Raw genomic sequence first — 16,715 nt, forward strand, 5'->3', positions numbered from 1 at the left:
ATTACTGAGACACAACCATTATGATTTTATTTTAAGAGCTCTGCCCTGTAGAGAGTCCCAGGCACCAAGGAGTTAAGGACAAGCAGATCCCATGAGGCAAGTAAGTTTTTTCACTCCAGTTCTCTGTTGCTGCCCTTCTGGTTTTGTTAAGGCTGGTGACAGACCCAAAATTCATCTGACCTTGTCTTTATCTTCTGTCTGTTTGTACAGGCTCTGGAATTCTCTTTGGCTCTATTTCCCAAACAAATGCTTCAATTCTCTTTGTAAATAAATACAAAGAAACCAACTGCCAGCAACCCTGCCATAAAGAGTCAGTGGGAGTGTAGGAGGGAGGGAAGGTGCAAAGATAATGGCAGGAGAACAGCTTTTCATGGTCAGAGGGAGCAAAAACAATATTTGAAAAATACCTCAGCAACGTCCTTCAAAGTTTCTCTCATTGAATGTGGAGGTTCTTCGTGAGCCAGGCCTTCCTTCACACACTAGTAAGTGTTAGTCTTAGAAGATGGCTTGCAAGGAGTGAAATTATATCAGTTCTGTCTGTGCTAAGCGTGGGGACAGATTAGGCCTTGGATATTGTCCACCATCCCCAGCTAGTGACAGATTATTTATTAGAAGCAGTGCTGTTTTAAGGCTGTTTAAGGCACGCACGCAGAGCAGGTCCTTGAATTGTTCTTCCATATCTACTATGGGGTCTGCAGAGCACTTCACAAGCTAAACATCCTCTGACGAGGACACATCTAAGGTTATGAGCCTTCTGCCAGAAGAAACCCTACAACAATCCCTCTTTTACAGAGTTTGTTGCTTAGATGCCAAGGATCAAATGACAACAGCCTATAATTTATCTGGCCTTCATGGCTGGCTTAGATGCGCATTTGTTTATTGTAACTGTATAATGTGTTTAAGTGGCTCTGGGTCTACTGTGATAGCGCACTAGGTAAAAATCAAACACAAATACAAAAAAACTCTTCTACATGCTTAAGACCAAAAGACAGTAAGTGAAGTCGCATAAGTATTTGGGGTCATTTGTAGGGAGGGGAGAACAAACAGGAAATAGCTGAGATATGAATGAATGTCCTTTATCAGCAATTATTGGTCACAGTTTTGGAAAATTAATTGTAAGCACAGTATATACTTTATTTTTGCTTTAATATTTTTATGGGTGGAAGATTGTCCATTAACTTCAGTTTGCAACAACAAACAACGAAAGAACCAAGCAAAAATTCCTTAAAAAACAAAAAAAATCCAACCCTTCCCAGCCCAAGAAATAGGAGGAGACAAGCCCCCCCACCCCATAAAAGAGAAATAAATCAACTAGAAAACAGAGACCCCACAACCCCATCACACACACAAAAGCAATGACTACACGTTCCTCTTCTTCATCTCCTCATGTCTCTAGAGAGTCTATATTGGCATATGCACACAGAATCATAAAGGTTCCATCAGGATGCTGTCAATTCCCACACACAGGGAATGCCTAAAACTTTGCAACAATTTTGGCAGGAGATTTTTATTTTGCAACTACAAATTCTTTTACACAATTCCAGTCTGAATTTGAAGCATTTACTGTAAGCTTTGGGGAGCATTCACTCCTGTGGACTCAGTGGCAGACTGTCCGCTAAAGAGGCAATGCTCCAAAGGCTTGGGGACAGATTCTTAGCTGGTGTAATCCATGTAGTTCCTCTGTGGCCATGGGCACTCTGTGAATTTACACTGTCTGAGGATCTAGCTTAGTCTCACTCTAAAATGGTCATACATTTTGATTCCCTGAAGCTGCTTGATTGCTTCCCTCCCATTAATGCTTTGATATGCGTCACCATGATGATTTTACAAGCTTGCTTTCTCCCACTGCCTTATGTGTGATTTCCCACGACAGTGAGAACTCTGCACTTCCTATATTTGTGTCAGTGTGTATGGCAAATGACAGTCATAAAATACACTGGCTAGTCATCATTGCCATCCATAAAAATGACAACACTACCTCTCCACCATTCTCCTGCAATCGCCAGGAGTGTGACCCACAACTGTTTCTGGAGGGATTGAAACACCAAGACACTTGGGTTTTCCATGAGACAGCAGCAAGGTGACTGACTTTGCGGGACAGCAGGCTGAATACAAGCCACTCAGATTATAAAGCTCTGCCCTGACTCATTAGCTAATTAGTATCAAGGATTCTTCACAGGACATTATTTGGGAGAGTTTGTCTTGTGTTGCTCGCAGAACAGGGAAGCTGGGCTTTTTTTCCTCCTGGGCGAACAATCTATTGAAGTAAGCACATTTTTGCCATATATATATATATATATATACACACACACACACACACACACACACACACACACACACACACACACACACACACACACACTATACTGGCTGGATTTTCAGAGGTGCTGAGCACTTCAGCTCGTGACCAATGGTTGGGTAAAGTGCAAGTCCCAGTGTTCTTATCTACTAGAACAACCTCGGAGCCTAATGACTTGGGGAAACGTTGTCAAAAGTACATTCAGCACTAGGAGCCAAGGCCAAGATTTTCAAAAGAAACTGGTGATTTGGGATGTCTCAAGTTTGTGGTGCTCAACTTGAGGCTCCTTAAGAGCCTGTTTTTCAGAGGCGAGGTGCTCAGCACCGTCTGAAAATCAAACCCCTTTAAGGTGTCTCATGCAGGACACCCAAAAATCGCTACTGAAAATCTTAGCTGGTGTCACCGAGTGGCAATGCAGCTTAGCCTGCTTAGTGACTAAATCATTTCTTAAGATGGCACTTAGGCACCTAAATTACCAGGCTTTTATAAAAATGTTACCCTAAGATGCTAGTCTTGGCTGGATCTTTCTTGTAAAGATTTCCCCATGCATTTCAACAGGCATCCTAGGTTCTCAAAAATATTTTCTTCTCTGTCCTGCTACCTGTCAAATATTTGCAATCATCTGTAATTGTATTAAACATATGAAAGCTTTAAAACATACTGATTATCCACACAACTCAGAAAATAGCAGCATTGAGATTATCTGGATTTACTGTAATTATTCTGGATTTACTCCTAGAAAAGACAGAAAAGCCATTTTGATCTGAATAGCTGATTTATGTTTCCCCTCTCACTTCATGATCATTACTTTAGAGGAGGAAAGGGCAGGCTCCAAAGCAAACAGACTAGGCAGCAATGAGTTCAACGCATTGTATGTAGTTCATAGATCATACACCACGTACACTGATGTCTTCGTAGCTGGGCGGTGGTGTCGCGCTGGGCTCACCCTGTGACTCTGTTTCCCTCCTGGATGGCATGGTCCTGAGCAGCACACTGTCTGAGGAGCTGCGTCTGCGGCAACCTGGCCACGTATCATCCTCATCTAAGTCTCCATACAGAGGGGGTGTAGTCTCCTCCTTCGCGCCATGAGGTGGTATATAACCTAGGGTACTTTGAGCAGGCCTGCAGTTCAGGGCTTCTTCATAGGTGGGGATAGCATTGGCATCCCAGGCACTGAAACAAAAAGCAGAGCAAAACTGCATCAAACTAAACCAAATCAAATGCATCAGATTGTAAAATAGGATTTATAAAGAAGTTCATGGACTAGGTAAAAGTAGCTATCGCATTGGCTAGCAGTTGCTCCAAAACTCCTGGCTACCTAATAGAGAGGTTTGAATTTGACCAGGTTACGCTTTCTTTAACAGGGGGAGGGGGGAAACCTACCACTATCAATTGCATAAGAATAGTCACAATTATTAAACCAGAGGTCCTTAAGACTATGGTCCCAAAGTGAGTCTGCAGGGGACTTGGCGGTGGTGTACGGAGTGCTTGCTGGACACAAAAGTTGCAAAAGTGCTCAGCATTTAACAACTTCTACTGTGCCCCTGGTGCTGGTGGCTTCTCCTCCATTCCAGATGCTAAGCATTGTGTTAAAGGGTGGCTACATATTACTTCCTAATGTAAGCAATTGTTATAGTCATCACACTGAAGTCAAGGGAGCTGTTTCAAGAGAAATTTTCTGCATGAAAGCGTGGTCCACTTTAATGAAAGACGTTTGAGAAAACCCATCATACGTGTCTGAAGGCACACAGTGCTGAAGGCAATTTTGGTCCACTGCCACTCTGCACCATGTGGTGGTGTTTATAACAGTGTGTCGAAAAGTGAGAAACTTAATACCTTACAGCATCGACAGGCTGTGCGTTTGGACATCCCAAAATATGGGCCTCTCCTGATCTGACATGATCATACAGCTGCTTTTCAGGAGACCTGGAGAGATGCTATAGCTTCAAGCTTCCTTCCCACCCTCTTCTTCAAATTGCTCTTTAGCGTGTACTTCTGCTGTGATGTCTAGAGGAATTCAGCCAGCCAGTGATGCCTAGATTCTGTTGCAGTTGGGGCTAGCTGACTTTATTTATGTCTTTAAAAAAATTTTCACATAATTTAGAACCAAAGACCCTAATGACGATCCAAGATCTTATTGTGCTAACTTGCCAAGGACAGTACAAACATGCTGCTAGGTTGCATTCCTGCCTGATCAGGTATAGTTTGAAACAAGAGGCAAGAAGGGAGCGTGGCAAATGAAAGCAGGGAAAATGGAGGAAAGGGAAGATGAGGGTTCCAAAAGCAGTCGGTATGGAAGTTATTGCAGGAGAGACTGGGGCTGTCCAAGTGCCTTTCAGATCCTGTCTGGGGTCTCTGGGTACTGCCACAAGCCAAATACATATTATATTATTATTAATTATTAGTTATTAATAATACCTACAGTTAATCATTAACTAATCAGCAGTGCGGAGAACCTGGGGAAAAAAACACAATGTTTGTGCCTTTCAATTTTGTTTTGCTGAGTAAACATAGGCTATGTACAGGTAAAATATTTACACAACCTTTGATCTTCTCACTTCCCCTTTTCTTGAAGGGAAGATTATTTTTCAAAGCGGGTGGGAAATGTGTGTAAGGCCATGACCACAAACCTCTCAGTTAAACCTGTAAAAGGGCCTGGCTTGAGACTTGAGGTTTGTATTGCAGTATTAGGACATGGTGACACACATACACACGCTCCAGAGAAACCCTGTGGGATCCCATGAAAACATCAAGCCATGATCCTTCCTTAGTCTGTAAACTATTGTACCTAAGGGAGCCAAAAGCTTGGGATTGAATGCCGCAACAAGGTGGGCATGTGTCACCACAGGAGACTTTCACCATTAGAATGGAACACAAAGTTTATATGTGAGGTGTTTACCTGAATTATCCACAGAGCAGGCAGCACCCAGACAGCCGCTGTGCAAGCTGTCTACACTGCCCTGCCAATGGGTCTCAGTCCTGCCCTAGCGTGAACACCTTTAGAGTTGCCGTCTGTTACAGAAGTGCTCTATAAAGGGGAAGGTCTGCATATAGTTAGTAGATAAGGTGGTAGTAGATGATGCTCAAGAATTCTGTTTGTACAGTCCCAAGCGCGATAGGGTCCTGGTCCATGACGAGGGCTCCTAGGCGCTATGATAATATAAATAATAGTAACATCCAGTATTGTTCCTGGGATTTGTAGGACCAATACGTTTCTTCTTGCTGTGCACGGCAAGGGGCTTCTTGTGTGCAGCTCTTTACATGGAGCTCTTCACACCCACACACCAGTCAACAGGGTTCTCAGGCTCTCAGCAGGGCTAATACAGTTGCAAGCCAGAATTTGCCCGATTAGCTTATGGTGATAAATTGGCCTTTTTAAACAAACAAGTTTGTAAGTCAACGAGTTGCCCCAGGCCGGCTGTGGGATGTTCAATGGAAGCTGGGTGGGAAAATTCCAAGAACACATTTGTTCACTGGAATTTGCTGATCTGTGGAAAACATTTCACAGAGACATTCACTTCTGATGGAACCCAGGCAGGGGTTTGACTGAAACCTACATGGCTCCTGCCTGCTCGCCCACCCAGCTCCTCAGCAGCCCACCTGCCAGACTGCCTCAGAAATGGGGAGCCCAGAGCTCCCCAGGTCTATGTCTCCAGAGCAGCCTACCTGCCAGATGGCCTTAGAGCAGGGGACCCTAGGGCTTCCAGGGCCTGCAGCTCTGGGGTAGACACCAAGCAGACTGCCCCGGAGTTGAGGATCCATTCCCTTTGTGGAGAATTTTGGTTTCTTTCTGATTTGGAATGAAACCACCAATTTAAAAATATTGCAATCCTCTACGAAACAGAATGACCTTTCTCTGCCCTGCTCTGTTCAAAGGTTTCCAGTGCAAAAGCCAACACAGCTGCTATGGTGGAATGAGCTCGTTCACAATGGCAAAGCTTTCTTTGCTGAACTGTGTGTTTGTGGAGAACCCACAGTACTGGGCTAATCACCACCAGTTCATGGGGGTAGTAAAGGAGAAGGGCCAAAATTAGTGGGCCAGACCTCAGCTGGTGTGCATCAGTGTAGTTCTGCTGAAGCCAAAGGAACTACACTGATTGGCACCAGCTGAGGCTCCGGCCCTGGAATTTAAAAAGCTTCCCAAAAAGCCTCTGGATGATCAGGAGCCTGTAATTTGTGTCCCAAGAGAAAATTTTTATAGTAAGTGCTTATGTTCCTTTTAGACTTATTTTTCCCATAGCCTGATTTATAGAAGACACTTCTACAGGCTTCTTTTCCCCTTGGTGATTTATTTTGTTTTCAAAAATATCCCTGAAGTCACTCAGAGACAGAGAGCATGAGTACAGAAGAAAAAATGGTTTTGATTCAGAGCTGGGAACAAGTCCCAGAGATTCAAACTGGATGAAGAATACCTAGTTAAATGTGCATTTTGGGGTGCTAGGGAATCTGCCCCAAAGCCCATCAAAATCAGTGGGAATCTTTCCACTGACCTTAATGGACTTTGGATCAGGCCTTTTCTCTAACTGCATTTCTGTTCTACTTAGCGGTTAGTTGTGATGATTTTCTCCTTTTTTTTTTTTTTTTTTTTTTTTTTTTTTTTTTTTACCCTGTGTCCAATACAAATTGCTTCTATTTAAGATGACTGAGATTAGTTGTATGGACAGCGAGGTCAATGAAAACCACTGCCACATGCTGTGGTGAGATGCCCACTACTATTCCTAAGACAGCATCTTGAAATATCCTTCTGCATATGGTGCTACAAGAATGGTGGCTAAGATCAGTGCGTACACGGGCAGAGCCAGCTGGCCTGAAGGACGCTAGGTTTGATTACATCACAAGCAAGGCCCAGCAATTCCTATTGTATTGAAATGCCAAGTGCTCCTGGTGGTGGTACATGCCCGGAAATCAACATCTGCTACAGTCAGTGGTACACTTCAAGCCCTCCCCTAAAGTTTAGGAGGGAAGAGTTGAGGTTAGGCAAAAGGAAAAGGCTCACAACTAAGCAACTGGGCAATGGACCAGACTCCCATGGGATTTGGGGAAGGCTCAGTCGCTGATTCGCACCAGCTGAGAGAGCTGTTCCTAAAGCAGAAGCCCCCAACCCAATGAAGGATGATCAAGTTGAATGTCACAAATCATTTTTTCCCAGCCCTAATATTTATGGCATCCCATAGTTTCTCAAACACCACTGTTGAGCCACACAACACTTCCAAGCAGTTTGCAGCGCTGTACCTGTCACAATAATGGAGCGCAGGCAAGTGAAACAAGAGGCAGTTGTGCCCTGCCAGAAGGGTTCAATTGCACAGATTCTTGCAGAAGAATCTGTCTCTTGTAGTCTTCAGCTTGTTGGGTCATGACACAAAACCTGAAACCTGTCACAGTGACAATCTGTCTGGTGGTTGTTCCTTCGAGGATAAAAACAATCACAACCACATTTCCTGATGACACCAGCTATGAAGCAGCAGCAAACATGAGCCAAATTGTGAAGCAACTTGAAGGGAACAAAGCAATTAAGACTACAGGGAATTACAGGAGTTTTGATGCTAATGAGCATACAGTCCTACCCCCGTGGAGAGGAAATATGCTGCAGAGACAAAGTGGTCAATGGGAAATATATCTGAGCAGCAGCAGCAGCATCCATCACAACAAAGTGAACTTATTTCTACCTTGTCTTGATGCAGTCCTAATATTATCTTTTAAAATAACCAAGGACTAGAGTCACCATAGGGAAAATGTCGAACTGGGACAGAGAGCTGTCTTCTTAAGGTAGTAATCTCCTAGTGGCCCACAGTAGGAAAAGGGTATGTACTAAGGTATTGCCAACCCCAAACGTTGTGAGTCGGGCCCCATAAATCATGTGTTTGGCTTAAAAACCGTGAGTTTGGGATTCTTTTATTTGCTCTCTGGTTTCTGAGCCTTTAGAGTTCACTCAGGTCACTTTTTCAAGCTTTTCTCTGAAGCCATGAAAGCTAGAAACTTACTAAGAAAAAAAGAAAGACCGAGAGTCTCTTGATTCCAGCAGCTGGGGCTTTCAGAGAAACAGTAAATACTTGTGATTAAAAAACCTGATAGTTGGCTACACTGGAATAAGTAGTACTTAACTAACCCTCTCATCTCCTTCGTGAGGGAGGTTATGTTTGATCAGTGCTTTGAACATCTAAAATCCTATATAAACACAGCTTTATTATGCGGTAGTTTAATCATTTAAGTTACTTATTGTCTGGTCTTGGAAATCCTAAAAATCAATGAAAACTAGGGTTTAAAAGAACTCGTATTAAAAAAAACATAGTTTCCCTTTTGAGAGTCATCAGTAGCAGAGATTGCACTAACCTGCATGTCCTTTTATCAAGAGGTTCCACAGTGAAGTAGTGTAGGTCTCTAGAGAAGTGGTACTGATAGTGTCGAGACATCCCCCGAGCATTTGCTTTCACCGACCACAGAAGCCCAAAGAGGAGGAGGATGCCACCGATGCCACAGCAGAAGAAGCTGACAGACCTGAGCAGTGCATTAGAGGAGGAGGAGTTCGGCACCACTTTGGCTTCTCCATGAGGCACAGCCATAGCATCGTTATTAGACGTGGGTCCCACCTCTCCATCGCTCCACCAGGCAAAACAAAGCGTTCCTGTCACCAGCAGGATAGCTCCAGTGATGGTCACTCCATAGCGGAAAGAAGCAGCCATTCTACAGCCAGAGGCCTAGATATCAAACAGGTCAAAAGGAGAAGGTGACAGGGCCTAGGTCATGCTGAAATAAAGGAAAAGGACTGAGATGATAGGGATGCTGTCATGGTTTCCAGAAGGCAGGACCCTCCAGATGGGACAGCTGTCAAGCAAGGACCATTCTATGGCTTAGAGACTTCAGTGTCCTCTTAAATTGCTTACTATGGGCCAAACTCTCCTCTCACATATGCAGTTCCCACCATTTCAAATAGGAGCTGAACATGTATCTGAGGAGGGAATCTGGCCCCATGAACTCAAGAGTAAAGATAGCTACAGCTTTGGGCTTGTGAACCCTTCAGCGACCTTGTAAGTATCTTTACAGTCTTTAAAAATAAAAAGTCTAGTATTCCTATCCAGGCTAGATGAAAATCCAGAATTGGTGTCTAAGTCAACTCCAGAGATTTGCATATTTTTTTGTCTTTGGATTTCACTCCAAAATTCCTCCCAGCTTGGAAAAGTGCCAGACTGTTTTATGGTCAAAGCTCTTTCCAAGATGTTAGGGGAAAGGATATAAACCTAAGCTGCCATACTTTCCAAATCAGATACAATTATTACATGTTTTCTCATCTGAGTGGTTTCAGAGTAGCAGCCGTGTTAGTTTGTATTTGCAAAAAGAAAAGGAGTACTTGTGGCACCTTAGAGACTAACACATTTATTTGAGCATAAGCTTTCGTGAGCTACAGCTCACTTCATCTGAGTGGTGACTGTAAAACACTGGCTCAGTGACAGCAGGTATCCTGACCGAAGCACAGCTAGGGATAGACTAGGCTATGCTGCACTCTTGCTCTCTGAGTAAGTTCTACAGCTGAAAGTTAGAACAGTAAGACTCGTGTATATCTACATGCATTTACCCCAGTGCAATTAATTTCATTATTGTGGGTAGCTCCAGTGGAATAAACTCTAAGATGCTGGCAAACCAGGAAGACATCCAAAGCAATAAATGCTCTGGGTAGAGACCAGAAATAAGCTGCCTGAGCTCACATCCAGGAGATTGGGTTGATCCAAGCTTGGGTGGCTAGCGCAAGACACCACCGGTGCCACAATGTCAACACTGATATTCTTAGCACGCTAACTCCAGCTGAGCTAACACAAGTCCATCTACCTAGGCTGCAGTGCAGATATACCCTTGGTCTACAGCACCTGGCAATCATAGAATCAGAGAATATCTGGATTGGAAGGGACCTCAGGAGGTCATCTAGTCCAATCCCCTGCTCAAATCAGGACCAATCCCCAACTAAATCATCCCAGCCAGGGCTTTGTCAAGCCTGACCTTAAAAACTTCTAAGGAAGGAGATTCCACCACCTCCCTAGGTAACGCATTCCAGTGTTTCACCACCCTCCTAGTGAAAAGGTTTTTCCTAATATCCAACCTAAACCTCCCCCACTGCAACTTGAGACCATTACTCCTTGTTCTGTCATCTGCTACCACTGAGAACAGTTTAGATCCATCCTCTTTGGAACCCCCTTTCAGGTAGTTGAAGGTTGCTATCAAATCCCCCCTCATTCTTCTCTTCTGCAGACTAAACAATCCCAGTTCCCTCAGCCTCTCCTCATAAGTCATGTATTCCAGTCCCCTAATCATTTTTGTTGCCCTCCACTGGACTCTTTCCAATTTTTCCAAATCCTTCTTGTAGTGTGGGGCCCAAAACTGGACACAGTACTCCAGATGAGGCCTCACCAATGTCGAATAGAGGGGAACGATCACGTCCCTCGATCTGCTGGCAATGCCCCTACTTATACATCCCAAAATGCCATTGGCCTTCTTGGCAACAACGGCACACTGTTGACTCATATCCAGCTTCTCGTACACTGTAACCTCTAGGTCCTTTTCTGCAGAACTGCTGCCGAGCCATTCGGTCCCTAGTCTGTAGCGGTGCATGGGATTCTTCCGTCCTAAGTGCAGGACTCTGCACTTGTCCTTGTTGAACCTCATCAGATTCCTTTTGGCTCAATCCTCTAATTTGTCTAGGGCCCTCTGTATCCTATCCCTACCCTCCAGTGTATCTACCTCTCCTCCCAGTTTAGTGTCATTTGCAAACTTGCTGAGGGTGCAATCCACACCATCCTCCAGATCATTTATGAAGATATTGAACAAAACCGGCCCGAGGACCAACCCTTGGGGCACTCCACTTGATACCGGCTGCCAACTAGACATGGAGCCATTGATCACTACCCGTTGAGCCCGACAATCTAGCCAACTTTCTATCCACTTTATAATCCATTCATCCAGGCCATACTACTTTAACTTGCTGGCAAGAATACTGTGGGAGACAGTGTCAAAAGCTTTGCTAAAGTCAAGGAACAACACGTCCACTGCTTTCCCCTCATCCACAGAGCCAGTTATCTCATCGTAGAAGGCAATTAGATTAGTCAGGCATGACTTGCCCTTGGTGAATCCATGCTGACTGTTCCTGATCACTTTCCTCTCCTCTAAGTGCTTCAGAATGGATTCCTTGAGGACCTGCTTCCTTGAGGAATCGCAGAGTTCCTATCAAAGTCTGAGTTCTGAGCTAGGATTTTAATAGGAGTCAATAAGCAACCACCTTAAGAGTCAGGGATCTGTCTGCCGGGTATAAGATAAGCAAACAGCAAACAAATCATTGCTTTTCTCATGCACTCCTTAACAAGTTGGACCCCAATTCTGTAGTAAGGTGCCTGGTTCTAATTCTCTGGCAGTTTCATTTAAATAAGAAAACAGACATTTATTTTGAAATTAAATGTAATTTATTTTCTCTCTCCTGCAGTCTCAGTTTGTGATATTGCACATGTATTGATGGTGCATCTCTGCATGGTAAAAGGTATTGGGGGTGAGGGGAGAAGTTTAGTAGCGAGATATGGGGTTCTGGCGGTGGCTGGCATTTTGGGATTGAGGGATAAGCAAATTAGACAGATGCTTCTGCTGAAATGCTCAGCAGCATTAACATTTATGCCATCCTTAGGGTTCAGAGTCAAAACACCTTGACATGAACAAGGAAATTCACATCACACAGAGCTATTGTTTTCTGCAGCTGCATGAAGGCATCATGGTCTCAACTAACCTTGAAAGTGTGATCTGTGTAAACTTCAAAACCACCAGGGTCAGAAACAATATTATTTAGACTGAAAAGATAGCTTCTGGAGTCCAATTCTGTGGCATGGTGTGGATTCTGTGGTTACGAAATTGTGGGATACAGGAAGCCCTTGCTACCTGAGTTGGAATTTTAATGGCTTTTGGCAACTGGTTCAGATTATGTGTATTTGTTAAATATGGGATTTTTCCCCTCTGTAAAATGCGACATTACCTGTGTGTGTACAGTGCCTGTCCACTGCGGCCCCGAACTTGGTTGGGCCTGTACAAGGCACTGTAATAATAAATAATCATAATGTATATGCTCATAGTAAAAAGAATGCGGGGGAAAGAATACAGATGATATTCTACACAAACTGAATACAGTGGTTCAACAGCTTTCCATGAGCGGTGAGGCTGCCCTTTACTGTATTTTTGCTGCAGTGATATTCATTTAACCTCATTTTTCACATTACAAATTAGCTTTAAGATCATCTTCAAAACTGAGTAGCCAGATGAATCCATACCACATCTGTAACCCACAAACTGTAGTTAAGTAAAAAGCGTCAGTAAATGTCCAAAAGTTCAAGATCAGTTCAGCATTGTCAAAACTGCAGCTACTTATCAGACAGGCCAACTAATGGAAACCTGAATTACTTGGTAGTGAAAGAAATGCTATGTGATCTGATCCACATTTAATGAAGAGCAAAGATGAGAAGTAAGATTTAAAGTCACCAGAAGCCTGTATGACTCAGAGGACTGATAACACGATACATCTTTCAGCTTGAGGTCATGGGTTCCGATCCATTGCAGGCCGGCACTAAGCCAAAATTACCATCTGCTAACTGGTTAGTGGTCATTGCAAAATAAATTAGTGTTTCATGTGTGTAAGTAGACAGGTCAACATATTGGAATTAGTACCATCATTGGCAACCTAAGCAGAGAAAGCAGTGGATGGATTGACTGGAGAGGGAGATTGAACTTTACTATGAACGTGACACCTCCAGTGCAGCCTGAGGGTACATAAGCAGGGTAGCATGGAGAAGTTTGCCCATGTGCTGTCCTTGGTGTGGTACCTCATCATGCATATATAGAAGACTCTGGTCTCCAGAGTTTGTCAGTTCAGCATTTTTTGTGAGCATTAAATTCTACTGATTTTTTTTTTCAAATGAATGAAGTAATAATCAACGAAGAAAAATGATTTGTTTATGGAAATATTAGCAAAGAGCCTCACACCAAAGTCCCTGGATCTAAGTAATCCCAAATTTAGTGAAGTTCAGATGCCAATTCAAAATTCAGCCCTTTGATCCAACAGTCAAATCCATCCCACCAATGGAATTTCAGCTGGATGCAGAAGTCCACCAGCACATCTCAGATTGCAGGATCAGGGAGCATTTGAACACGAGACCCCTCTCAGGATCTCAATGAACAATTTAACCTTCAATCAAAAGGCTTCAATACCAGAGTTCCTTCAAAACACCACTTCCTCTCAAAAGCACTGAAGTGTTTGTTTTCTTCTCCCACTTAGCCTACGAAAGTCAATTGAAAAGCCTCCTAAGACCATTTAGAAGATTTGTATATTCAGGGTTTTAATTAACATAGCTAACAAAGTATTTAAAGTTAAAGGCCTTGATCTCGCAATTGCAGCATCGCCAACTCTTATGATTTTATCATGAGTCTCGTGGTAGTTCGTGCTTTTGTTAAAGCCCCAGCTCCTGGAGTCAAGTGATGACATGAAAATCTCAGCTTCCATTTAACAAAAAATAAGATTCTAGCCTAAATAGTTGTGGAGAAAAGCTTGAAAACATGAGCTAAGTGCACCCTGAAGGCTCAGAAAGCAAAGAAAAACACCTCCATATTCATTATTTCCCCAATACATGATTTTTTGGGGGCCTGGCTGAGGATTCTGCAATCAGCTTCAGATGGGTGGATTCCTGCCCTGTGTACTGCCCACATTGCCCTCATGGGTAAGAGTGAAGATGCAGGGCCCTAAACAGTATAAAGATAACTTGAAGAGGTGAGGTTTTATCTTAAATCCAGTAGATGCCTGTTCATTATGTTGTATCCAAATAACCCTGAGAACGCTCTTCAGTTCTGCCTTCCAGAATTACTGCGTGGGGGGGTTAAGAGCTGAAGGGAGTCTCGGTACTTGTGAAGTGTGATAGATTGACAGCTCTAGAGAATAAAGTTCTCTCTTGACATAATGGGCACAGCACAGGCAGTGACAGTGCAAGCTTCCCTCACCCACCCACCCACCCTCCCATACCCCCTGCCTGCCTCAGGCTGGATCCAAGAGGGTGATTTTTTCCAGCACGACAGGTTACTGCTCTGACACTCCACCTCTGTTCCCACCACCACACGCAGTTTTTTTTACTACACCCACAACAACAAAACGCGCAGAATAGGCTTTTAAACCATTTTTAAAAGGCTTCTCAAACATTTCATGTTTATCCCAGTGTGCGAGCTGAAGGGGAAAGAGGATAGAGAAGCAGGGGGAAGAGGGAAAGGACTTTATCCCTCTCTGTGGATATGGCTAAAACCATATCTACAAGAGACTACGGTTCTCCCTGGTTCACATAGTTCCAAAGGCAAAAGACATAATTGCTCTTCAGAATGCACCAAAATGAGTCATGTCAGGTATTATCAAACAAATTCCAAGAGAAGGATGCACTGAGACCACCCCTCCTCCCACCAAGGATGGCTAATTACTAATTTCAAATACTGTCATCCAGCAAATGAGACACTTGGATAGCTTGTTCCCGCATCCACCCACCCCATTTCCTATATTAATCCATAAAGAGAAAACCCTTTGACATGATTCTAAACAATCCTTATGGAGGGAAATGTGTTTGTATGTTCCATATACAACTATTATTACTATAGATGTCTCCAACAAGATACTTAGAATTGCATCCCCCATACAGTTATGCAGATGATGAGTCATAAGATCTACTGTTAGTTAGAAAAACCATCTTATCCAGAGCCACAAGAGACAGAATGAGGCTTGAATTTCCCCCATATCAAGAAAAAGTATGAATCCACCTCCACTGCCAGTCTCTCCACTGTGCGTTCTTGATACTTTTAATGCTCACAAATACATTACCAGGAATACAATTAAGAAAACAAAGTAGGCTGAGAAGTTGGAGTGTTTAAGGAGGTTCCATCTAGCTTAGATTTGAGAGAGATATATTTATATATATTTCAGTGCAAAACAAAATCAAAATACTGGTTGAGTTTTAACATAGCATTCAAGTAACTCTGCTAATATATTAACCTCCCACATGTGGGCTAGAGATGAGATCACATGCCCTGATGGGAGATTTGCAAGATGGAAGTATTTCTGTAATGGGATATGCAACCACGTTTTCAAAAGGTGTTGCTGATGTTGTGTGCTATGGGGGACTAAAGAAGGATGAGAAGAGTGGTGCCCAGTGCACCCAAAAATTAAGGGACATACCTGAACTTGTGGGCCACGGTCTTTTGGAAACTGGTAACACAGAAATGACGGGGGACAGAATTATGCAACATGTCAGGTTCTGATTAGCAGAGCAGGGCACAGTGCCTAGCTAACTCAGCCCATAGGGATCACAACTCTTTTTAAAAAGAGGGCACTTTATATTGACTGCTGTCAGTCAGATCTGGATGTTAAGCAACCCCACTAACAAGAGAATACATCCTATTCCCCTCTGAGTTTCTAACATCTTCATGGTGCAAAGCAAGCACCGCTCCTCCCTTCCCTTACTGCATACCTAGGGCTGGGAGGCAAAGTAGGGGGGTACTCACCCACCTCACAGCCTCAGATATCCCCCCATCCGCTCAGCTGACAGAGGGCATGGAGAGCAGCAATGAAACTCTTCTAGCAGCAGGGGCCAGAGCACTAGACGGATCTGCTCCGGGGAATGCCAGCCTTGCATACACCGGTCCCAGTCAGACAGTCCAAGCTCCCCAGTGCCTGCAAAGAAAACTTTGGCAACAGCAGCGCCCCCCAGCGGAGAGGAGAGAGGCTCCCACTGAGCTAGTGCAAAAACAAAAGCTTAAAAAAAAAAATCACAAAACAGCAAGAGCAGCTGCTGTAATCTCAGAGTCACCAGTGATGCTGCTGCACAAGATCTTTCATGCAAACCCCTTCCACCCCACCCTCTGCTTATTCCCCTGCCCTCCTTTGGAAAGTCTGTTCTCATGAAGGGAGCGTGGCTACAGAGCTCCTCCTGCTGCCTAGCCAGCCACACCCCAGCCTGCAGTGGGCACCCCTCCCTCCCCCGCGGAAAGCTTGTCTTCCATACACGCTTCATCTTGCCCTGACAAGAATCAGGGCAAAACCATTCACCCAGAATCCTATTATGTGGGCAGAACGCCATGGGAACCTCATCAAATCCCCCCCTCCCCTCCCAAAAAGCTACAGATGTTTCACCGAAGTCCTTGTTTCCTCCACTCAGGAAAAGCCCTGCATGTGGCAACTTGCCTGTGCTGCCACTCTTGCCTAGGGTTGTTTCTGCTCGGCTTGCACTTTAAAGGAAGGCAGAAGCCTGCTTCAAAGTATTAAGTAAGTCTGGCTGGCTGCTCCGTTTCGCTGTTGATTCACCTTCCCATTCCCATCCGACTGGGAGCATGAGGTATAAAGTGATGCGATTAATTACATGACAAGCTCAAT

The 16,715-nt window shown here is 43.9% G+C and overlaps 1 protein-coding gene across 4 annotated transcripts; it reads right to left on the reverse strand.

Annotated features, from left to right (window-relative positions):
* Positions 1-2,356: 2,356 nt before the first annotated feature.
* On the reverse strand, positions 2,357-16,633 carry TMEM61 (transmembrane protein 61). 4 transcript variants are annotated; one of them, XM_043520520.1, is made up of 4 exons: positions 16,476-16,633; positions 15,848-16,079; positions 8,630-8,994; positions 2,357-3,472 (listed from the first exon to the last, which is right to left on the reverse strand). In XM_043520520.1, exons 3-4 carry the CDS (start codon positions 8,977-8,979, stop codon positions 3,187-3,189), a joined length of 636 nt encoding a protein of 211 aa, XP_043376455.1. In that variant the 5' UTR covers positions 8,980-8,994; positions 15,848-16,079; positions 16,476-16,633; the 3' UTR covers positions 2,357-3,186. The 4 variants fall into 4 exon arrangements, with proteins under 4 accessions (XP_043376455.1, XP_043376456.1, XP_038269977.1 ...); XM_043520521.1 differs by lacking the exon at positions 16,476-16,633 and having other exon boundaries at positions 15,814-16,202; XM_038414049.2 differs by lacking the exon at positions 16,476-16,633 and having other exon boundaries at positions 15,852-16,201.
* Positions 16,634-16,715: the final 82 nt, after the last annotated feature.

This window comes from Dermochelys coriacea, chromosome 8 (assembly GCF_009764565.3).
Source record: "Dermochelys coriacea isolate rDerCor1 chromosome 8, rDerCor1.pri.v4, whole genome shotgun sequence".
In the NCBI taxonomy this organism is placed as follows: Eukaryota; Metazoa; Chordata; order Testudines; family Dermochelyidae; genus Dermochelys; species Dermochelys coriacea.

Coding starts and splice junctions, on each gene's coding strand:
- TMEM61 (XM_043520520.1), bottom strand. CDS start 8,979: ATGGCTGCTTCTTTCCGCTATGGAGTGACCATCACTGGAGCTATCCTG. Junction 3,473..8,629: donor CTTGATAAAAGGACATGCAG/GTTAGTGCAATC, acceptor TTTTTGTTTCAG/TGCCTGGGATGCCAATGCTA.